General features: G+C 31.8%; 1 protein-coding gene across 1 annotated transcript in view; it reads right to left on the bottom strand.

Moving 5' to 3' along the window:
- Positions 1-216: 216 nt before the first annotated feature.
- LOC111635281 (ectonucleotide pyrophosphatase/phosphodiesterase family member 1-like) overlaps positions 217-25,392 on the bottom strand; it is a 57,989-nt gene continuing 32,813 nt past the window's right edge. The window contains exons 14-20 of the mRNA XM_023380203.1: positions 14,904-14,991; positions 14,241-14,413; positions 5,859-6,032; positions 4,732-4,858; positions 4,426-4,633; positions 1,864-2,017; positions 217-522 (exon numbers count right to left, since the gene is read on the bottom strand). Of these exons, the coding sequence (XP_023235971.1) occupies positions 379-522; positions 1,864-2,017; positions 4,426-4,633; positions 4,732-4,858; positions 5,859-6,032; positions 14,241-14,413; positions 14,904-14,991 (1,068 nt within the window). The 3' untranslated portion in view covers positions 217-378. The remainder of the gene's footprint in view (positions 523-1,863; positions 2,018-4,425; positions 4,634-4,731; positions 4,859-5,858; positions 6,033-14,240; positions 14,414-14,903; positions 14,992-25,392) is intronic.

The raw sequence follows: 25,392 nt of genomic DNA, 5'->3' as shown, positions 1-25,392 counted from the left end.
CTATTTAACTGCTGCCATCTGTTGACAATGTCTAAAAAGTCTTATTTTGTTAATTTATGAAATTTTATTCAGTTTATGAGCAGAAGATGGCGCTGTGTAATCACACTTATATTTACACAAATTAATTGTAAAAGTCAACTCCAGTTTATTAATTTTTAGTAAAAATCAAAACAAAAAAAATCTTTATTACTTTAAATAATTCTTTACAGCTGAAAATGATCAATTAATTGAATAATTTTATTAATTAACACACACAACTTGAGTAAATATAAAGTATACATTGAATAATGTGGTATACGTTGTGTCTAAAATTATTTTCCGAGCCGTCTCTCTGGAAGCCGTGTCCGAACGGAGCGATTTGACGCGATGATAGGTAATTTATGTGTCCCACAGTTCGCTGGGTAAAAATGTTCGGAGTCTTATTTCCTCGAAGACCGGAAGAGAAGAGAAGAATCTCAGCCCCGTGAGAATCTCCACGTCCTTCACTCTCGCACTGTGTTTCAGCAGATATTCTTCGGCAGACTGATGGTAATTTACGGTTTAAACCCGGGCAAAAATTTGTTTATTAGATAGTTTTAAAAGTCCGAAACAACCCTTTAGTTGTGAGGTGACCAGATTTTTGAACTTTTAAAGCAGAAGGCTCGTCACGGGTACCAAAGTGCCAAGTACTCTTACGTTATTCGACATTTTGATATCCAAATAGTCTCTAGACAAACTTTCTCGTTATTTATTCCCATTGAGGTAGTTATTGTTAGGGGCTGCCAACTCTCCCACATTCACCGAGAGACTCCTAAATCGGGGCCTATTCTTCTCATATTTACTTGACACGATGATCAAATTTTGGGTTTAAAATGGACTAAAGAATAGGCAGTGGGTGACAGCATTTGTCAAAAATAAGACACATCAAATCTTTTGGAATCGAGTTGGCAAACCTAGGGCTGGTGCATGCTAATGATAAATTTTGTATTAAGTGCTAAAAATTGTCATCATATCCTTGGAGAAAATATTTACTTTGTGTTACCAAACGGCCATATTTTCATTATAACATCTTCAATTTTTGTGACAAAACAATAAATAAATGGGACATCGAGACATCTCCACCGACCCTATGGGGACAGAGGGACTAAAAGCACAAAAGCAAGACTGATAGTTAAAAAGAATCTAACTTAAATAGATGGTTTATGAATCTCTATATCTACATGAGGGTCCTCAATGCATGCAGGAGAGACCCTAGCAAGGTTTTCAGATGGTGCAAGATCTCATTGTGGTGCCCCCTGTAGAGAATAAACTGTACATAGAGACTACAGATAACATACATCTTTTACATTATTAATAACTCAGACCTCCAAAAGATTAACATAGTAGTAGTATGGATGAGAAACAATAACAGTAAAAAGAAACAATATTTGTTTGAAAAGATTAACAGTCTACAACGTTAAGTGTGAATTTCATGCTATATGTGTATACCTTTGAAATGTGCACAATCCAGCTCACTGTTGTATAGAATTTATTTTGGCAGGTAGGGTTAAGTAGTAATAAGGTGATTGGGTTTTATTTTTTGCACAGATGATCTGTCGTTGCATTTTTTGCGCCCCTATGATGGCACATGGTGTGGTCACGCCATTCGCATCGACCTAGGGCTGCCCCTGAATGCATGGAAGTTTCTATATAATGGGAATAATGCAAAGGATCTAAAGTTACTAAAAGTACTTGTTGTTATAAGCTAATAGGCAGATGAGAAAATGAAGATTTTCTATTTCAATCTCAAATGTTCATTTGTTATCAAATTTAGAGCTGCTTTAACTAAGGTGTTGTTTTGGACTTTCAAGTTAATAAGAATAGAAAGACAACGGTGCCACTTACCTGACAGTTTTCTGGTTCTGGCAGGTGTGGAAGAAGAAACGAAATCACATCGACATTCTGCGGAAGACAGTTGTGAATGTTGATGTCGTCCAGACATCTCGTGATTACATAAAAGTAATGAGTCGGTATCGGAACCGAATGTTTCTGGACTTTCCTAAAAAAAATACAAACGAGTTATTTCTATTTATTTGTATATTATAAAAATTAAGTTTTAATAATTTAATTATAAAAAATTTATAAAAATCATTGATTTTGAAATTTAATTTGGTTGAGCATAAATATTATTTTCAAACTGATCCAGTAAATAAGAACAAAATTCTCTTGTAATGTTGATCGACAAGAATGCCAACTGCAACTCTGACATCTCTCTAACTTAATAAAGACATAAATACATCCCTTGTCAAAAAATTACGCACCCCGATAGCTGCCGAGTTTCTACGTTGGATTTTATGTTTTAACCGGGACAATTCTGTGTCTCGAACAGGTATGTAAATGATTAAATGGTTGTGGTCTAATTTCACACTAGCTAATACCCATCAGTACTTTAAAATTTCTACCCCTATCTTATATCCAGTATCCTATAAAACAGCTTGCAGAGGCTTACTGTCTTCAGAATTCTTTGTGTTATACGGGCAGTACTTGACATTCATTCAAAGACTCTCAAATAGCAAATACACTGTCAAAGACATGCACAGCTGACATGAATAAGAAAAACCACATGTTGGGTTGAGGAAAGCAAGAACATTGTTTCACCTAATTCTCTGCCATCTGACAATTCTGACCTGATTGTGAGGAGGTATTGGAACAGTGGATATGTAAAGGTAAACAGACGCGATGGGCAGACTTGGGAGTAGTCTGGATGTCTTAGACAGATCTTCAGAACAGATAATCATCTGATCATCAGGCAAGCACAAATGGCTTATTCCACCATCTGGACACAGAATTCTGTAGCAAAGCTTCTACCTATGTCACTGACAGGTGACTAGCAGAGGCAAATTTGTATACATGACAACTATTATGCATCCTGCCATTAGCATACCAACATTGTTGGCTTCATTTTCTGCAGTGCAGTCACCCTCAGTAGTGGTATAACAAATACTAATGGCACAATGGTGTATTTAGAAAATCCTGCATCTTCACACGTTGCCTTTTGTGGCAGTGCTTCAAACAGCCACTTTCCAGCAAGATAACAAGATAAACTGTGCTGCACTGTTACTTTTCCAGGAATGTCTCTGTTGCATTGCCACACTTCCTTTTCCACAAATCTGGATTTGTCATCTATTGAACATTTGTGGGATTGGAGGGATGCCGACTTTGACCATCTCCAAATGTGATGGATCTGGAGCATCAATTGCAACATCCATGGACAAATCTGTTGCAGGACGACAAACGGTGCCTGTATATTTCTGTGCCAATCCTGATGCTATGCATATCCAGATGAGAGGAGATCTTACAAAGTACTAAAGGTTCCTTTAAATTGTATTGTTCTGTCAGAAATTAGTTTTTCTGTAACATTGTAATCACTTATTACCATTATCATGTTTGCACTAATAGTTTCATTTGATTCTAAAGCCTCCTTCTTGGTAAATAGCCTTTTTTAGTCAGTGATTAAAAGGAAGGAATAAATTTTTACACGCATTTAACAAAGTGAAAGTTTCATTTCTTTGTGTACTAATTATGCCAAATCTTAAATAGATATTTTATGGAACATATTACTCTTAATCTTTGTGCTTCATAAAGCACAAAGATAAGATCCATGAACACTATCTAAGGTTTTTCTGTATTCTGTAGCATCTTGATATCTTTTTTGTGGATGATTAAACTCATCTATGTAATACTTAGCTCATCAATATATACTTTATCAATTATTACTTCGTATTTCTCAAGAATAAAAATATTAGATGTCTGTTTAATCTGATCTGTAAGTCTAGACCAATAAATCATGCCTAAAATGTTCTAGAGACACTAAATGTAACTAATTCCTTTTAGAATCATTCATAAACTAAGTTTTATTCTCATTGAAGAATAGCATTTGCTGCTTGCAGAATTTGATCAACATGTATTATGGGTATGGGAGTAGAGCGGATCCCTTTCTTCCTTAGTGGGCCTCTTTTGCCATTTATTTTCAAACAAATAAAATACTTAGAACATTTCTTTATTAATGAAAAGCAGTCTTGATTTTATTTTTAGTCAGTAAAAATAACATAATTCACAGGGTTAGAAAGTGCATCTCTGGACTCATCTCTGGGCTTCCAAATATTAGTGACATTTAAATTCACATTGTTCAATCTAATGCCTGTTTCTTGAGGAGATGCTCTAACATCAAACCCGCTCCAGGGAAAATTCCTTGGCTCTCTCCCCTCTCGACAGCTCCAACTAATTAATCAAATTCTGCAGAATCTCGGGAAACTAACTAATAAAGTACGAATTTCCTCTAAACAGTTTAAGGTTATTTGATACTAACTAAATTTTTGAATTACATTTAATACTTTGTGGATTACATTTTATGTTCAATCTATAAAATAATGTACACAATGACAAGGTGTCATTGAAATCACTTACAAAATTTCATAATTGGGAAATTTAATTCCATTTGTTTTAACGTCAAAAGCCGGTCCTGTGACTACATTTATTGTCTTGTATTTCCTTGTCCACTGAAGAAGCATTTCTTCAATAAAGCGATTCACATTACTGCCGTAGGTAACATACATTGGAACAGAATTTGTAGCAAGCCATGCCATCGGTATTGTTCTGATAGATGAAGACAATTCTAGTAAAAATTATAATTTTTAAATGTTAAGACAGAATTGTTTTGTACAATACTCTTGTATTGATCTTTATAACATAGACAACTGAAATTTTACATACCAGCAGGGAATAACAGTTGCTGTGTAAATTCGGTCGGTAATACCTGATAATCTTTGCATTTAGGGGTATAATCTAATGGTATTCTATAGTCCACAGCCCAGCAAGATTCCTTTTTCCTGCTCCAAATCTTCAATTAACATAAAAATATTGAAATAATAATTAACATGATTTATAAATTTATTCAATTAAAATAGATTTTTTTTAAACCATAAAGTTGTCTAATATCCAAATGTTACATATAGATAAGGCTTTATATAAGAATTTCATCAATAAATCTGATAAGCAGTTCTAATTCAGATATCTTTTATTCTTATTCTTTGTTACAGTAAAGTCCTACTATTACTAGGGCAGTTATCATTAGTTCAGGAATAATGATAACTGCCCCTAACAAAACAAAGATAACCCAATTTTTTGTAATCAGTTTTCTAGCAATTACTTTTTTGAATGACAAGTTTGTTAAATTTTGACTGTTTAAATCATACTACAATTATTTAAAGTCTTGATCAAATTAATTAATTGTTAACATACTGTACATAAGTTAGTTAGATGGATGTATGTATGTATTGATATATATGTAAAAGAGATGATCAATAAAATGTAACAAGTGCATTTTATTTTATATGTAATTGCCTGGCCATTGAAGTATTTATCCCAAAATCTCACTGTCCTACAAGCCTCATGATTCCATATTCAAAAAAGTTGCAAGACAGCTGTGGAGCAAAGTGCATATGGCTCTCCATTCTGCTCAGTCAGACTGAAATTGTCTCCTTTCAGCACTTTCTTCGGGTCACCAAAGACATGAAAGTCACATGGACTTCACTCACTGTGCGTTGTCTAGACACATTTGTCATATGTTGAAAAATTTCCATACACCCAGTTTCTTCTGAGATTAGGAATCATATTATGTTACATTGCTCTACTGTAGGATCATAAGCATTACTGACTGGCCAAACTAATGTTTACCTTATTTATATCTCTCAATTCCCACCTAGTTTCATTTCTACGAAAATTACTTTCGAAACTCTCCACTTATTGACTTATTGTTTATTGATCATCTCTCATATGCATGCTTATTCAAACTCCAATAAGCACTTTTATAACAGAATTTAGGAATTAAAATTTCATACGCTATCTTTAAGTGTGAATGCGGTCCAGACGGGGAGTCGTAGCTGATAGCTATATGTTGACGTATAATCTTCGTTGTACAATAGACAAAGGAAAGCATTCTCTTTTTCTGTTGCAGTACCTACTAGTCCCCAAGGAACATGATTATTATCTTCAAAATTATCCAAAGGAAACTTCTAAAATGAAATAATAATTATCATATAATATACTGTAAAAATAATATATTGTATAATATTTACTATTCACAATAAAGAATATTTGGATTTTCAAACAAATAAAATACATAAAATAAAAGACATAGCTACTGAAAAGTATCAAAAACTCTAAAATAGTGCATCCAAAAACAATAGTAATAACATTTGTAATTATGAAAATTTCACTGTTTAGATAAAGCAATGATACAAGGTGTGACAATTTAATTCCCTTAATGGCCGCGTAGTGTCGCCATTGACAATCATATGGAAAAAACGTGCATTCGTGTTTGAACATATTTGAACTAACACTAAATTACTAAATATGTAAATTTCAAGTTGATAGAACTAGTTATTAATTAGCTATTGGGAAGGTAATAGTTATCTGCATGTAGTCTTTGGCATAAAAATGTGTGACCAAATGTATAGCAATGTATTAATGTTAAATTTTGTGTGAAAATCAACAAATGACGCATTACAACTGTTGCAAGTATGCAAGTGACAAATGGTGAAGATGCTACGAAAAAGTCCCTAATGCCCAAGTTCACTGCACGCATGTCACACACACATTTTAAGACCATGCTGGTGCACTTCTTCGATAACAAGGGAATAGTCCATCAAGAATTTATTGAACAGGAACAAACAATCAACTAACAATACTACCTAGAAGTACTGCAGAGATTACAAGATTTTGTTCGAAGAAAAAGACATACTCTATTGCTACAAGTGGATCATTCATCAAGACAATCCACAAAGTCACAGTCATTCACTGTGAGACATTTTCTGGCCAACAAAGCAATTAGATCATCCTGCCTATTTGCCTGACTTAGCTCCCTTTGATTTCTGGTTGTTTATTTCCAAAATTGAGATTAATGCAGGGAATATTGGCAATGAAAATCAATTTTAAATACAGTTGAATCTAATTAATTTGAAATACTAGATAATTTGAAGATAGCATATCTCATATTTCGATAAAATGATAATGCCAAATTCATTGGGCTTTAATTTGGCTAATTAAATACACATAGCATGTCCAGGAAGTTGTGTTACCACAATTTTTTGTTCTTGCAAAGGAGATACTGAAACATATTATAAGTCGGAACATATGTTACACTTTACTCATTCAGAATGAGATTCATCATAATCATTGAAGAGTCTGATGAGGCATCAAGTTTGCCAAGATGTTTTCTAACCAGAGATAATCTGGTATGAGAACAGAAAATGCTCCTATCATTGCATTCTTCAATTCTTCTGTTGTCTGATAGCACTGTTGATTGACTTTCTTCATGAAGAAGCCCATTCTCATGATCATAAAGTTGGGGTCTTGTCGGTGGCCACAGGAGAGATGCTGGAGATACTTTAGATCCATGACAGATCCATCTGATTGGGAACAATTTCAGTCAACAATGCTACCAGACAACAGAAGAATTGAAGAATGCAATGATAGGAGCATTTTCTCTTCTCATACCAGATTATCTCTATAGGCAAAACATCTTGACAAACTCTACACCTTATCAAATTCTTCTGTGACCATAATGGAGTCATATGGATATTCTGGACAAGGAAAGTGTAAGGTATGTTCTGGCATATAATATGTCAAGTATTTCTTTTACAAGAATGAATATACTGTGTGTCAAAAAATTATAGAAAAAAGTTTATTGTTGATATTTAAAAAAACACTTGCATATATTGTAACAAAACTTTTAGTAAATGATCATTGGAGTATTATGAATTGATTAAATGGGTGCATTCAATAATTACATTTGGATTGTTTTAGACATTCAACAATAATCAGAATTTGTGTGTCAAATAATTATAGAAGGAAACAATACTCTTTGGATTTTACATTGAGTTTTCCCCTAAGTCTTGTGCACTCTAGTTGCAAAAGCTGCATATCAAAACTAAAACTAATTAACCACCAAATTTAAAACTGTTAAGCAAGTTTTGATTGTCCTCTTGGTGAGTAGCCATTATGCCTTGAGGAACCAAGCTCAATGAGGACAAAGTGTGCCGTATTCTTAAATTATGGGCTTATGGAAAGAAATATCAAAGGAAACAAGTTGTTCATTAAAAGTAATTCACAAATTAGTGATACATCGGGAGAAATATGGGAAATGCAAGCAACCAGGACAATCATTGAGTCTATCACCAAGAGATTGGAGCCATGTTTTTTTTTTTTTTTTTTTTTTTGCCTGGCCAGTTAACCAAATGAATTATCCTCAAATTAAAACCCATTTAGACTTGATCCAGACTAGGCAAATAGTTTGGAATACCCTCAAGAAGGATGGAACTGCCATTTATTGGAAGCATGCAAAGACACCTAAGCTTACACAAAAGCACAAGTTGGCACAATTGGAATTTGGCTAAAAATATCAAACATGGATGCAATGGCAACAAGTCTTCTTCAGTGACAAAAAGAAATTCAAGTTGGATAGGCCAGGTGGCTGCCAGTACTATTCAGACAATTTAAGAAAAGAACAAGACTCATTTTTCAATCGTGTGTCTGGAGGAGGTTCTGTGATTTGGAGCACTTTTGGCTTCAATAGGCAGAATGAAATCATATTTATTTCTGGCTGGCAAAAGGCTAAGGACTATCAGAATACTTTAGAAAACCATCTTTTGCCATTTGGGCCAATTATTGGTGGACCAAATTGGGTGTTTCAACAGGATAATGCCCCTATTCATATAGTAAAGACCACCAAAACTTGGTTCCAATTAAAGAACATAACTGTTCCTGACTTGCCAGCAGGCAGCCCAGATCTCAATCCAATTGAGAATCTGTGGAGGGGCTTCTTGTACAAAAGGTTTACAGTGATGGACAACAGTTTAGCACTTTTAATGAACTTAAGGTGGTCATCATGGAAGCATGAGAGAATATTTGAGATGTAACACGCCAAAATCTTATCAATTCCATGAAGAATCGTGAATTTGAGATGACAAGTAAACTGGTGCAGAATCAAATACTAATTATGAGATTATTGTTTCTTTAGAGCATTAAGATATTTTTCTATAATTATTTGACCATACCTTATGACTATTGTTAACTACAATTGAACAGAATAGATAGATTTATCTATTCTGCTCAATTGTATTTATTAATTTAAATAATTGTGTGATATGTAATACGTGTGTGATATGATTTGATACATAAATGACCAAAGTGTGATAAATGTATGTTAGTAAATAAAAAAAATAAAATAGCGATAGTATCGATTATTTATAAAATTTATTTATTTATTTATTATTTATTAAATATTCTTAGTATCGATTATTGCGATTTTCCACAATATATATATTGTGGAAAATCGCAATAATCGATACTAAGAATATTGTGAAAGGGAATGAATTACCATGTGAGAAGACAACAAATGAAAATAGCTTAACAATAAGTTTATGTACAAGTAAAATAAATATACACAAAAATTTACAATTTGTTCACCAGGTTGCACATACAGACACCTATGAACTCTCCAGGTTTGTCAGTACAACAAGTTTGCTATAATACAGGTCCTTTCAGTAAAGTCCAAACACGTGGGGCTCACAAAAGAAAACTAATTGTTGGGCAATGTCCACTACCAACAATTACTTTTTACCAACAAAGCATTTTTATCACCCGGTAAATATTCCAGCTGATGCAAACATATTCTTTCACTTCAAAGTGGTAATACAAGTCTGTGTAGATATTACTTGCGTCGCTCCATGCAGTCACTCTGAACACATTAACACACAAAGAAACACAAGAAAAACCAAGGACCCTTTCCTTCACCTGGGTGACCTCTCATCTGCCAGAAACAAGGCCCCCTCCAGCCAACCCACAATTCTTTTTATACACCTTTCTCTCCACCAAAACTGCTGCCAACTCTTTAAAAAAAATTACACATAGCCCAAAACCAGACTATTATCCTGAAACAGCACACTTTTCTATTTACTTGTAAACATAAATAAAGTATTAACATATATAAATTTGTTTAATTACAAAATCGTTCTTTTAACTTATTTCTTAAAATCTTATTTAAATTTACTGAGATTGATAGGAAAGAATGGTGATTTTTTTAAAAAAATTGTATTTTATTATTCACTTCTTACTTTGTCGCCCAGTTGTCCATCACCCACTTGAAGGTGTCCCATCTGTCATGCCAGACTTTTCTTGTGTGTAGTCAGAGCAATGAGAGATTGCACTTGGTCAGTATTGTCTGTCCTCATTTCAGAGATAGAGTGACATTAGGATTGCCACCCAGCCAGTATTGGATTGACTTGACTTGCAATTTCAAATCAAGGCTGGTAGTTGACAAAAATATTTAAGTGTTGGCAAAAGTTAAAAAATAAATAATTATATTTTAATTTAAAAAAATATTAAAAACTAATCTTTAATATTTAGTATGTTTACTATGATAAAATGCTTGAATAACACCTTAAATATTTTTTTTCAGCAACACTAATTTATTTAAACAAAAGTTTGACCCCATTCATATGTCTGAGTCAGGTTTAATAAGAGAATATCTTCTTAAACAGTTTGGATCTTGTTAAACCTGATGCAAACCTATAAAAAGGGTGAAAAATTTTCATTAAAATTAATTAAATACTTAAATATCTTTTCCGGAGACACTTAAGTGTAAAAAGTGTTGTTCAAGCTAAATTAGTTTCAGCTCATATAGAAGTGTTTTTGTTATGATTCATAGATGATGATGCAGTATGTCAAATTTTCTAGTGCAATTTGCACGAGTCTAAGTAAAAACAATTGTTTGTGCTAAGTTTACTGCAGTTTTGAGTTTTAAAAATTGATTTTTCAAGATGAGTCAGTTTAGGCATTCGTTTGTTTCTTCTTTTTCTTAAAAAAGTTCAGTCAATTGTACAGTACATTTAGAAAAACCAGGATGAAGTGAATGAATTGAAAACTTGGTTAACTTGTGATGATATTTGCTCAGCTCATTGCATCATCTGCCAATCATCATTTAGTGTAAAGAATTTACAAGAAGCATGAAAAAAAAAGTTCATCGTCTCATTTACTTTCCCTTNTATTCGCCAGATCGAGCACACTCAGATTATTACTTGTTCCAGTCTATACAATTTTTTTTAACTGTAAGACATTTACTTGAAATGACAATGTCAAAAATCACTTGGATCGGTTTTTTGTAAGCAACGATCAAAACTTTTATGAATGTGAAATCGTGCTACTACTAGAAACAATGACAACTGGTATTTGACCAAAATGGTCAATATATAATTCAATAAAATATTTATTTATCATAAGAATATTGCGTTTTTTTCCGCGGATAAAAAAACGAACTTACTTTCCGAACAACCCAATACTTATTAAATTTAGAATATTCTGGAAAAAAAGATTGATCTAGAGTGGAATTCAAGCCTGAAACTCCTGTTTAATTAATTTATAATTTATTCTATTGTCAAATTTTGAAAATGAAACTCAAAAAGTAGTTTACAGTGAAACAGTATATAATGCTACTGCATGAGGCAACTGATATACAACAATAACAAATCAATGAAACTTTATGTGTAAATTAAATTCTGTCTGTCTTAGGAAGTTTAGTCCATTTAAAAATATTTGTGAAGTATTTATGAAAGTTTAATAATGGAAACTTGTCACAAATACAATTGTCTTTTACTTCAATTTCCTTTCATAATTTTTTTCCTTCTTCTGAAACTTAATATAATTGTTATTATTAGGAGTCATCTATTATGTGTAGGGTTCACAAAAGTCCTTCCACCCAGTGTACAAAATGGGAGAAGAGGGTTGAGACATCTATGTGGACTTTTTTAGTGGTATTAGTGACATATGAATTTTTTCCTATAAGCTACTTTCTAGTTGTGTGAATAAACTATCAGTTAGAAAATATTTACAGACCTTTTAAAGTAATTTCTTCAATGTCAGAGGAATCTGTAAACTATTGTGCATTGTGAAAGTGCACGAAATTAGAATTCACCACAAAGGCAAACAGGATACAGTAACAAAAAATGTTATATTTTTCCAATTAAACTATTTCACGTTTTTATACAGATTCTATTTCAGGGGATTCCAACTTCATGGTACAAAGAGTAGCATGCAAAATTACAGCGAGAATAATAGATCGTTATATCCAATGCACGTGTACAATACAGATCCTGATCATGACAATATAATTTATAACCCGAAACCTTAAAACTAATCTTAAACACTAACTTAACACTAATGACAGAAAAAGCGGTAGAAATAAGAGGACAGAAGAAATGGTATATACGATAGAATTAGGAGAGAAAAGATTCTGTTTTAGGGTCGTATTGATGACAGTGGAAGGAAGAATCCTAAGTATTGAAGGAGAAAAGAACTGGCCAGTTATAGAAGAAGAACATGTGTTATCCCACTTGTTTCCTTATGCATACTGTCAGGTGGGATAACACACGTTCTTCTCCTATAACTGGCCAGTTCTTTTCTCCTTCAATACTTAGGATTCTTCCTTCCACTGTCATCAATACGACCCTAAAACAGAATCTTTTCTCTCCTTATTTCTGAAATCTCCAGTCGTTGCTAATGAGACTCCTAGTATTCTCACCTCATCCATACACTCTGCTGTCTGACCTAAGAATAACCTGCTACGTCACTTCTTTTTCTCCGAGTCCTGTTTACACCTTTGTTCCTCACATTTCTAGGAACTGGTCATCCCACCCAAGGGACAGGGAATAGATAAGAAAGTTCTAGAAGAAAACAGAACAATAGAACAAAGAGTAGAGAGAAGAAACTAAACTAAACTTAAATTAATATTTACAAAAATATAGAGTACAGCCACAGCGTGTGTAAAGGGGAGGAATTTGCCAAAAGTACATCATTGTACACAACAGGGAGGAAGGGATATCAAAAGTGGCTCAAAAGTTATACATGTAATTAATGAATGATTTCTTAATGTTTATGACGACAAAATTGGAAGGTATGAAAGTGCTTGTTGTTATCAGTGTTGAGCTGTATATATATGTTGGGGGGAAGTCAGGTGACAACGAGTAAGAAAAATTTCCTATTGTTGGGTTTTGAGTAAATATGAAAATAAGATGTACTGTACCTGTTATGTACAATAGTTGTTTTTTATGAAAAAGGAAATTCAATATTCTAATGTTCCGAAAACAGAACAAAAAATAAGTTAATGTATGGGTAGACCTGAAGTAGATCTTTAAAGCAGCTCTAAAGCACTTGTCCAATCATTAAATTTATGCTGGAAAGTGAATAGGTTTTTTGCAGGAGTACTTGTTTCTGCTCCTAATTTTCATAGCATGGTATAAAATAAAAATACATTGGGAGGAGGACAACTTGCTGGTACAAAAATATTGGAGGGATATATCCTTCTGTCTCTTATGGATTTATACTCATGCTTGTTATAAATAGAATCACCTTCTTTATACAATTATCTAGTTATTCTAAAAATATTGAGTACATCAGCATTATCATCATCATTAATATCGAGTACTAAATGTAGTAAATTTTCTAATAAGTTTAATGCATTTTCATTGATAACTGTGTCATCACAATGTGAAATGTTTTCAATCTGGTGTTGGAGTTTGTTAAGGCATTTTCATAGTTCAGATATTCATTTTTGTTGGACATAATCCATGTATTTTGGAAATGAATGTTTAATTTAGTTTATTTAATTAATGTGCAATGTCATACTATCGACTTTGAAGCAACTCTAAAGAACATATGACAAGGAAAAGCATCCAAAACCGGAAGAATCAAATCTGCAATTTGACAAACTAGTAACAATAATTTAACACATTTGGTTGCAAGATGGTTACATTTAATAGTAATTGTTCTTTCAGAGAAAACGGCAGAACTTAATGGTATCTAATATTGTTACTTTCAAAACCACAATAGAAAAAATTGTTTACTGTGTTACTAAAGTCAAAATAGAGAAAAAATGTTCCATATATCTTTTCAGAGAAAAATAAACTGTAACTTAGGAAGCACAGACTCACAACCACCAAGTAAACAGATGCAGAGGATGAAGGTGTGGAGAATAAGATTGTGCTTACATTCCATTATTGTGTTCACCAGGTCCATCTTCTGCATCCATTTACTTACTGTTGCGAGTCTCTGCTACCTAAGTTATGGTTTGTCTCAGAAAAGTCATACAGAACTAAATGCTTAATGTACATCAGAAGAAGAGATGTTTTATTTATAATAAAATTCTATAATATAAAATAATATATTACTTTCTCACAAGAACAGTTTGTAATTCTTTTCATGTCTTCAAAATCTTCTTCGGTCCCACCGCACAGGTTCGGATAATACAATAACGACTTTTCAACCGGTTTTGGATTCCTCAGTATGTGATTCAAGCTCCCTTCGGTTCCATTATTAGGTTGAGCTGTCACATTTATAAGATCTGTTTACAAAAATAACAATATTAATTATAAATATAGAAAATTAATGCATTTATATTTACATATAATATATACAATATTACAAAAGAAAATTACTTAATAACAGAATTATGTATTATGTATATCAAAACACATACAATGAAACTTTTTTTAACTCATTCCATTCTGCAGATTAAGAACTCATAATGGGCAGGAGAAAGGTCCTCTTTTTCAGACCCATTATGTATTTTAGACAGTTGGTCTACAATAGGAATAACCAAATGGGTGAGCAATAAACCTGGCATATCCATATCAAATCATCCATGAAAATCAGAGATTCTGATTCAGACTCAAACCTTCACATATCTTAGTAGTAGGCTGATGCCTTTACCACCTCAGCCATCCATCAAAACAACTAAATTTTATTTTAGTGAATATAATTTTGTCACCTATACAATTTTCTCAGATTATTTACTAAATATTTCAATTCCCTATATTTTGAAATATATTTACCTGCCATAACATTATAAAGTTCGATGTTCGGAAACGGTTTGACAATGAGATGTGTCTTAAAATCGGGTCCGTGCCCCACAAAAAGTGCCTGTAATTAAAATTATAACAAGATTATAAACATAATATGTTTTAAATCTATCCAAAAATATAAATTAGAGGTTTTTTAAAAGAGCTTTAAATAAATATTGTGATACCTTTATCTTATACAACTAAAAGAATTTATGCAAAAATTTTATAAAATTATTTAAAAAAAACAATTAATATTTAGTATTAATTATTAACAAAATTCAAGATTATTTATCAAAATATTATATACATCAAACACACCTTATTGCTGAGAAACATGTGTTTGATGTATATAATATTTTGCATAAGAGGCTGAGTGGGATTAAGTGATTATTTATCATTTGATTCCTTCTCTCTAAGTGTATTTTAAATATATAGGATGATCCACTTGGGTGTGACTAGTTTTTAAACTGTCATAATAAACACATCAGTTGTACAAAGTTCAAATTTTACCATAGTGACGAGGGAAAGTGGTTGTTTTGTCACATGACAAAAGTAAAAGTGGCACTGGCACAGAGAAACAGAAAGTCTGTCTTTTGGTATGCAAAGTTTGTGTGCATGATGACCATTAAACATGAGTTTAGTCACGTTTATGGTTTCGGGAAGGTGCCTAAGTACAATTGCATAATGCATTGGTATTGCATATTTCAAGAAACAGGGTCAATCACAAATCCACAGTCTGTGGTCACAGGCTGATCCTGATAAGGAAGCTCATGTTTCTGCTTCCTTTCTTGAGAGAAAGTCTGTCTAATCTTCAGACCATTTAACCTAAAACTAACGTACATGAACAGAAAATCTTAAACCTTTTAGCATTTATCTTATTCTATATTGAATTTGGTAACAACTTTCTTTCTCTTACAAAATAATTTTGTCTTTTATAAAACCATAATTTTGTATTAATATACTTATCAAATGTCCATCATGAAACAAATGATGTTATTTATTAATGTATTAATTTTCAACATTAACTGATAATTATTTTGATCACTTGCAAACAAATGTAGAAAAAATATTTCTTGGATACAAACTATATTGCATTTTTACAAAATACATTTTAGTAGTTGAGAGTTTGGTTAATTTTTGTAAAATGTACAATTTAAAAATCTCGAAATTGGATGCATTAAATCCACAGTGGCCAAATTGCAGCTACTATATAGTTATACAATTTCATTTTATAAATTTGAGATGTGTTACTTATGCATACGTACAAGGGCATATCTACATAGGGACCAATAGGACTTAAGCCCTGTGCCCCCAAGTGTCAAGGGCCCACAAAAATTAAATTATTGCCATAAATTTTTAATACTTTTTCATTAAAAATGAGCACTTATTGTATAGTAAAAATAGTTATTATTAACAATATAACGATAATCATTTATAGTATTATTTGTTTTATTGTAATCAATGTAATGTAATTGATCAGTAATTAATCAATGTAAATATTTCTTTAGTTCTTATGTTTTTTATATAAGATATAAAGTTTGTCATTCAACACCATTTCATAAATAAATATATTTCAACTCTGATTTTGATGTTATTAAAAATGAATTTTAAACTCCAATTTAAAGATTCTTAATCTAACAAAAAATGGGGCCCCATTGGACTTCAATAAGTCCTAGGCCTGTCCCTGCATATGTAATATTTTATAATTATTTGGGAGTCACAATAAGAGTTGAGAAGAGCCACGTGCCACTTGTGAGCAGCAGTTTGGCCACTGTGGTACTATAGTACAAACTTATAACGATGACAGAAAATGATGAAATTATGCAGAAAATAAGTAAAACGGCGAAGCCATTTTTGGGACGAGACTATGTCTCGGAGAGTGCGAGCAATGCATGCGCAAATCTCGCACTCACACCTGTTTGTAGAAACAGTCTCAGCATTTTTTGTTTTCCTTTGATCCAGTTCTTGGTCCCCTGACTACCTACAAGTCTGATTTACTTTATGTGAGCATGATTTTGGCACCAAATACTCTGTGTCAAATTGCAACTCCTGACATGTACTCCTTCATACCTCTAAGGTATGAAGGAGTACATGTCAGGAGTTGCAATTTGACACAGCTAAATTTGACACAGTCTAAAATCGTGCAGCTGTTGACAGCAGCACGATTTTAGACGACGAGACATAGTCTCATCAATAACAAAACTGATATATTGAGTAAATAATATAATAATAATAGAAGAGCTTAATGGTACAATTTAACAAAAATATTTTTAGCAACAAAAAGAATTAAATCTGATGTACTCGAGTATTCTATTTTTGCTCTACAAAAAGCATATACATTATATTGAATTACATATATGAACAATTTTTGTGATAAGGAGAATCATTCAATTAAATTATATTTGAATATAAATCAGTATAAGTAAAAGTTATTTAAAGAGAATATTATCAAAAAACTCAAGATGTTTTCTTGAGTTTTTTTGATAATGTTCTCTTACTTCTTTATAAAATTACAACAAAATCTACTTCATTGAAATCAGAAATGAACACGTAGCATCTTACTGAATGCTTTTTAAGTGATTACTTCATCTTTGAGGAAATTAATTACTAAAAATGCCACAAAGAAGGAATTAATTGCCCAAAAAGTATTGATACTTAGGAATACGTTACACACTCATTCTGACTCCATTAAAGTAAGTTTCTTTGCATCTTTCTGGAAAACAGTATCCTATTATATAAAGGTACCCAACAGATTTTGTCATGGTGCAAAACATATACAATTTAAATTAACTAGATATTTTCTAACCGATTGATTCAATAAAATTGCATTCCTTAAATGGATATATTATACTTATACTATCTTAATCTATGGTCATGAGAATAAATATAAACATGTATATAAAAACAAACAGAAATTTAAAATCACATACAGGCCCGCCGTAAGCGGGCGTGCAAGGCGTGCACCGCACGCGGGCGGCACGTCCAGGGGGCGGCAAATCGAGCGATCGGTCACGTAATATTCAAAGTCATTGTCCCAATACCCACCCTACTTATAGCATAAGAAATGTCTTCGCAAGGAGAAAAAAATCCGACCGGAGCGCAATTACTATATTCTTATTTAGCGTATATTATAGCGTTAACAGCACCTCTATTGGCATTTATCAGAATTAAGATTCAATGCGAAACGTCTGTTGGCAGATTGAACCATCCGGCAGCGCCCGAAAGCCAAGTACTCATAGTCGTGCTCTATTACAGAAGTTGACAGGACTGGAGAAATTAGGGAATCCCCACAGAGCTTCCTTCTCAATTTGTACTTGTACGCATTTGAACAGTTCTATCGCGTATCAAATTGCAATTATTTTGTTAATAATTCTTCTGCTATGGATCTAAGTATAATTAATGATATTTTAACTTGGTTAGGATTTAAATCTGAAGCTTAAAGACGATTCGAGTAGTGAACAGACATTGATGGTATTGATTTGTTAAATGAAATCAATACTTTAAAGTTGCATTTTCCAGAAAACAAGTCTAATGATCCACAAACCTTATTACAATATCTTTTTACTAATGACTTAATTTCAACATTTCCGAACACAGCAATAGCACTAAGAATATTACTTACATTGCCGATTTCAGTTGTATTTGGTGAAAGGTCCTTTTAAAGTTAAAATTATAAAAAAAAAACTATTTAAGATCAACAACGCACCAGCAAAAATTAAGTAATTTAGCTATACAGTATTTTCAATTGAACACGAAATCTTAGACTGCTTTGATACATGAAAATTGATAGCAGATTTCGCAAACATAAAGGCAAGAGAAGTTCAATTTCTATAGATAAATATTTATATGGTTTTACACTTAAGTAAACAAAAATAACTTAGTAATAATAGATTTTCTTTGTAAAGTATTTCTTTTCTTTTTTCACACCCTTATGAGACAACATTAAAGAGCCTTTCTGGCAAGCTCAGCGTAGGTAATCGTAGTTAAACAGGGGGCGGCATAATCGGTATTGCACACGGGCGTTCAAACTGCTAGCGGCGCCCCTGATCACATATGAACTTCAAGGTCAGTCCACAATGAAAGTAATGAGAAGTTCTTATTACTTTCATCACCAGACTGACCTCGAGGTTCGTATTTACACTATCCAGTTCTGATGCAGAAGTGTTCTCGAGAAGAAATTCAAACTACTTTAAAAAATGCAGAATCTTTCAAATAGAATCGAGCCTGTATATAACCTTAAGAAATAGATTAGCCATCTCATTGCATGCAGACAGTTATTAAAATAAATTTACTATTACAAAATAAAAAAAAAGTCCGTCAGTAGCCAAATGGATAAAACCACTAAACACTTGTTATGGTTTATCCATTGTAGTTAGTCATGGGTTTGCGCCTTGCCAATGGCTGGACACATGGCATTTTCTGAGTTTTCTCTACATTTGCAATACCTAAATAAGAGCTAGTTTTCCATAGAGAGTCCTACTGGGAGGCATCTCCCTCAGCAGATAGACCATGTGTCATGTTGTGTCATGGTGCCATATACATACATACATATTCTTACAAAATACCTTTAAAAAATCTATATAAGTTCAAACAAAACAAAAAATAAACTGCATTTCAGTGTGGATTGGACTGATAATTATTAATGCAATGCACAAGCAATCTATGAAAGAAGTTGCCTCCCAGAATAACTTTCAAAGGAAAACTGGATCCGATTTAAGTATTATACTTATAAAGAAACCCAGAAAACTCCATGCAGCAGTCCATTGGTCAGGTGCAAACTTACAACCAACTACCAGTGAAATCTCAGCAGAGTAAAATGATCCTTCTGGTCCATCTCCATGGGCATTCTTTTATCATACACTGTAAACTTAATGAAAAATCTACATTTAAATATTGGATACAAAAGGTTTTTTCACATTCTTACATCAAGTGATGAGATTTCTGACTTTGTACTTTCTTTAGTATTTTTATTGATATAATTTTTTATACATTCCAATCATCATTAGATTCAATTCTGAAATATTTATCATCAAAATTATGGAATTTTCAGTGACATTGAGTGACTCCATTGATACTGTATATTTTAATGATAATGTGTTTATTTGTACTTCTATGCAACATGAAAAATTTTTTAAAATAATCCTGACAAAACCAAGACAAATAATATTATATTTAATTATTTACTTGTACAAAAAAATATTATTGTCTTATGAAGAGAAGGATTAACAAACAAACCCATTAAAAACAAATATACAACAGTATATGTATCTGTGAAAACAATACAGAAATATGTACAGTAATCTGCTTTCTTGGAGATCAAGATGAAAAAATTCCAGTAAACCCTGATACTTTTCTATTAATAGTACAAATCTACAACTGCATTGATATCCAAGGATGGGCTGGAAAGCCCAAAAGGTCTAGAGTTTAACTAGAACTTTTTCATTTACATCTCCAAGAAAGCATACAACTGTAATTGTTTGAAGAATTTGGAGATATGAATTTCTACAAATGCAAAAATATGTGACAAAATATAAGAACCTAAAAAAGACAAAAGTAAAAAAATACATTAAAATAATTTATATAAGAATAAGATTGCCATATGTTCCAATTTTTCAGGATTTGTCCAATTTCTAACACTTCAGCCCCATCAGAAAATTTTCCCAGAATGTTCTATCCAAGTATATACTCATTAAAAGCAGTCAAATAAGAACTGTAGGAAGTGGGTGTCTGCAAGTGTCGTACATGCATACACTACCTGTCCTCACACGTATACGTCTTTAGTAATCTGTGGTACACAGATCATGTTCTTTTGACCCTATGTATTGCTGTGTGATGGCTTCAAAATTATTGGTGATTTTGTGCAATCATCAACAATGGATCAAAGTTACATCTGATCATAGTCTTCCTTTTACTTTTATTTATTTATTTTTACTCCTTCCATCCTGTGGTCAATAAGAGGATCTTTATTTTCAATTGTGCCCATCATGGGTTCAGCCCCATCCACAATGGGAGCAGCAGATTTTCTAACAAAAAATATAAGTCCTTAAAACGAATAAAATCATAATAAAATCTTCAAAAAATAGAAGGCATTTAGTGCTATAAAAAAGGAAATTAAATTTTATCTGTAAGTTTAACAAAGATAAAATATTATAATTTTGACTCCTAATAATTATTTAATTTGGCATATTTTATAATTAACAATGTTGATTCACTTGGTAGTGATGGAATTCCAGTTAATATCATCAAAGTATATTTTAAATTATTATTTAGAGGCATAAGTTGGACCTTCTAAGATTCTGTGATTCAGAGTCAGGGGCTTGGTTACCAATTCTACAATCCTGGTAATAACTAACACATTAGGAGTTATAAAGTCAAATTCAACTTAAATCTCTTACAAGCAGATTAATGTATGGCAGGAGCCATCTTCAACCATGCTGGACCTCTCAATCTCTATGCACTTATTTATGAAAACTAAAAAAAGGATCATAGGCCAGAGGAGACAATAAGTTTCAAAAGAATTTTACCAAGCTTTTGTGGATTCTACAATCTATGTCTGGTAGTTCTGACAAACATCATAATGGGAGCATTACATCAACATAAGAGTATAACATTTATAGCAAGGACCTTACATCTGTAATGTCTTATTATAACAATCTATTTATAAATTATAAACTATTATAACAATATTAAATTAACTTGATAAAGAATATTTAATATTAATATTTACAATAGAATTTTATTAAACAAATAAATTATTAATATTAATATTCAATAGTACAATAGTAATTAATTAGTTTTAAATTTAAAAAGTTAAACAGAAAAATATATTTAAGAATTGTTTATCATAATTTAAAATAATGATTATAAACAATTTTTAATTAAGAAAGTGCAATTTATAAGCTTTAAAATACTGAATTGTTATGTAATCCCGCCTAAGCAATTATAGTTATTATAATGTGGATATTGTCATCAGTTGTTTAATATTAACAAAATTAGTAGGTCCTAAAACAACAATCAAATTTTAGTTATAGTTATCATTATCTTCATGTAAATAGCCATGTTATCATATTATAGTTATCATTATCTTCATGTAAATAGCCATGTCTTTAAGCTTCCTTTTTCACACTATCAACCTCAATATGTAGTTGATGACACAAAATGATTATCAGCTTTAAATATTAATATTTAATATTAAATATTTAATCATTATTTCTTCATAATACAGTAGTTTAAACTGCTGACATTACTTTCTTTAATTATTCATTGACCAAATTAACAATAATAAATAAATCAAGTTATACAGTTTTTCATTGTTTTAACATGTCCTTTTAATGTCAGAATCAATAAAACAGAATTTTCACCAGTTGTAGTCTTAGAGATAAAATCATACTGAAACCACAATATTCAAAATTAAAAAATCTTGTTCACTTCTAAAATAATATTTTAATTTATGAACTTTTTGACCTAATTGATAAATTTTTATCAGACCTTGGCTTAAAAATTTTACATTTGGTAATGAAATGCTCAAATAGAACACATTCAAATAAAGACAATTGTAAATCAAATTCTCCAACATTTAAACATCAAAATTATCCACTCTTCTAATTGAACAGTTATAAATGAAAATATTTCAATCACATAGTTCAAAATATTGAGAGAAACAACAAAAATAAGAACTAAAATAATAAACCCTGGCAGAAATCAAGTTGGCTTCCTTATAGTTAACACTCTCCTTTTTTTTTAAAGATCTCTAGCAGCTCATACCATCTTAAGTCTATCACCTGCAGTTTGTATCAGTCTAATCTCTTCAAATATAACCTTTACTCATGGTTCAGTTGCATAAATGGCTAAAGGCAAAATGGGCTTATTCCTATCAATGATCTGCCTATGTTCTTTTAACCTACAAAGACCCACCAGTGGCCCCTATATATTTCAATCTCCTATCAAACCTCTCATTGCTGAACAGGATTCTATATACTCTTGCTGCACGCATCACATCCTGTTTTTCATTGCCATTGTTAAGCAATTTAAATACAGACAGATTTCTGCAGTAGATTATTCTTGCCTGGATGTTCCTTGCAATTTCTTTAAAAATCAATGATGTACTTGTTATCCCCTGCAATTGCTGTTATGCATGTATGATTTAACTGCTGTATGAGTTTCGTTGGGTATCCATGTTGTATTGCTAACTTCCTTAGTATGTCTAAGATATCTGTGCAATGGGAGAAAGCTCTCTTAATTAGAGCACAGAAAGCTGAAAGTTTAAATGTGCATGGATCATCCAATTTTGCAGGAATAAAAATTGGAAAATACTCAAACTTCCTACATATAATCATGCAAATGCGCCTCTTTCTTAAGGTAATGTTTAAATCCAAAATATGAGCTGGGTGTACCCTTCATGATCTAATTTGTGTTGCCATATCAGTTGCTATTGATCTTTTTTATAAATTTGGCAATATTGGTGTTACAATGCCATAGAATTAAAATATCATCATATTAGATTGAATTATCCATCAATTAGGTCAAAAATGCTCGTAATATTTTGCTGGAAATGAATGAGTTTGTTAATTTTGAGTTGTAGTCTTATTTACTAACCCCACATAATATTACCAGTTGGTTATCAACATCAGTTCAGACAAGACACAAAATGGATTCTATTTTGTACCACTAATCTAATATGTTAACTCTTATTCTGAAAATAAATGATTTATTATTGCTGTTATAATGTGGCATTCAACATGGCTACATTTTATATGGATGAATTCACATTTTTGTTCACTTCATGCCAGATCCACAATGAGATTGGCCCAGCATAGATGAGGGTTACACAAGATTCCAAACCAGATCTTTTTTAGTATAGGATTTTAATGCATGATTATATCTGGCTGATCTATCCAACATTCAGATTAAGTTTTGCTGAAGATACTTGTTTTTGCTTAAAGTTTTTCAGGTCTCAGTTAATTAATCATAACAAATATTTAAATTTTTGCACTATATAAATTTCTTTCTATTATATGCATGAATATTTTTATATTTAAAATATTATACATAAAAATGCTTTTAATAATTTTTCATATTATAAACTCTGCACTGGAATTTCTTTTGAAACAAATGAATAAAGAATTTAACATAAATCATCNTAAAAAAAAAAAAAAAAAAAAAAAAAAAAAACAGAGGACCCTTTTCCTTCACCTCGGTGACCTCTCACCTGCCAGAAAAAGATCATGTTGCTGATCTGTGTTACTTTAAATACTCCTCGCAGGCTGCTTCCTACACAACCCGAAAATAAAGAAAAATTGTTGTATATAGCCAAAAACCTGCAATGGCACACAATATAATATCTTGATAATATATTATATGTACAGTATATATCTTGCCAAAATTATCAGGCTACTTTTGGACTATGTTAATAATTAATTATTATTCTAAATATCACTTATGACTGTATTGATAGTCTACCGAACTTAATTTGTCAGATCAAAGAGACACACATTCATAATCATCATAAATCATAAATTAATTATTAATTAATTTTACTAGAGGTAGGCAGTTAAGCTCTCATGTAGAGTTTGGTTTAGGCATTTAAGTTATCATCTTGAATTAAATTAATTAATTTAATTCTATTGGGTTGTTCGGAAAGTAAGTTCGTGTTTTTTACCACTAGACGAATTAGTGGTATTTTTTCTGCCATTTTCATTCTAAACCGTATTATCATTACATATTTTGACAGCTAGCATTTTATGGCTTATTTGTAAAAAATTTTGTTTGATTTCGTGCAATTGTTTATTTTTTGTGTCCCATCAAATATGGAAGATCGAAAGCAGCATCTTTGGCATATTTTGCTTTTTTATTACCAAAAAAAAATAAAAATGCCGTTCAAGCAAGAAAAAAATCATGAGACATGTATGGTGGAGATGTGTTGACAGAACGACAGTGCCAAAACTGGTTTACAAAATTTCGTTCTCGCAATTTCAGTATTGAAGATGCACCGCGTTATGGATGGCCAATTGAAGCCAATGAAATCAAAATAAAGGTACCGATTGAAGCAAACTGCGGAATAACAACACGTGAAATCACTAAGAGATTAAATTTGTCAAATTGAACTGTTTATGAGTACTTGAAACAAATTGGTTTCGTTTTAAAGCTCGATATATGAATTCCACGAGTTCTTAAAGAGAAATGCTCTATTTGATGGGATATTAAAGAAATTTTTTTTGGAGCTTTTACCAGACAATTTAACAATTGATTCGAAAGTGTACTGCATTTGAGTAAACAAATTGCGTAATATCATCAAACAGAAAAAGCCAGCCAGAATTGATAAAAAAAAACAGGTGTAGTGTTTTACCACAATAATGTCAAATTTCACACAAGTTTGGTAACTCGTCAGAAACTGTTATAACTTAGATGGGACGTGCTATCACACCAACCATATTCGCCAGATCGAGCACACTCAGATTATTACTTGTTCCGGTCTATACAA

This window comes from Centruroides sculpturatus, unplaced genomic scaffold (genome assembly GCF_000671375.1).
Source record: "Centruroides sculpturatus isolate CEXI.00-Female unplaced genomic scaffold, Cexi_2.0 scaffold898, whole genome shotgun sequence".
Classification (NCBI taxonomy): domain Eukaryota; kingdom Metazoa; phylum Arthropoda; class Arachnida; order Scorpiones; family Buthidae; genus Centruroides; species Centruroides sculpturatus.
This window is presented reverse-complemented; position numbering and strand designations above follow the sequence as displayed.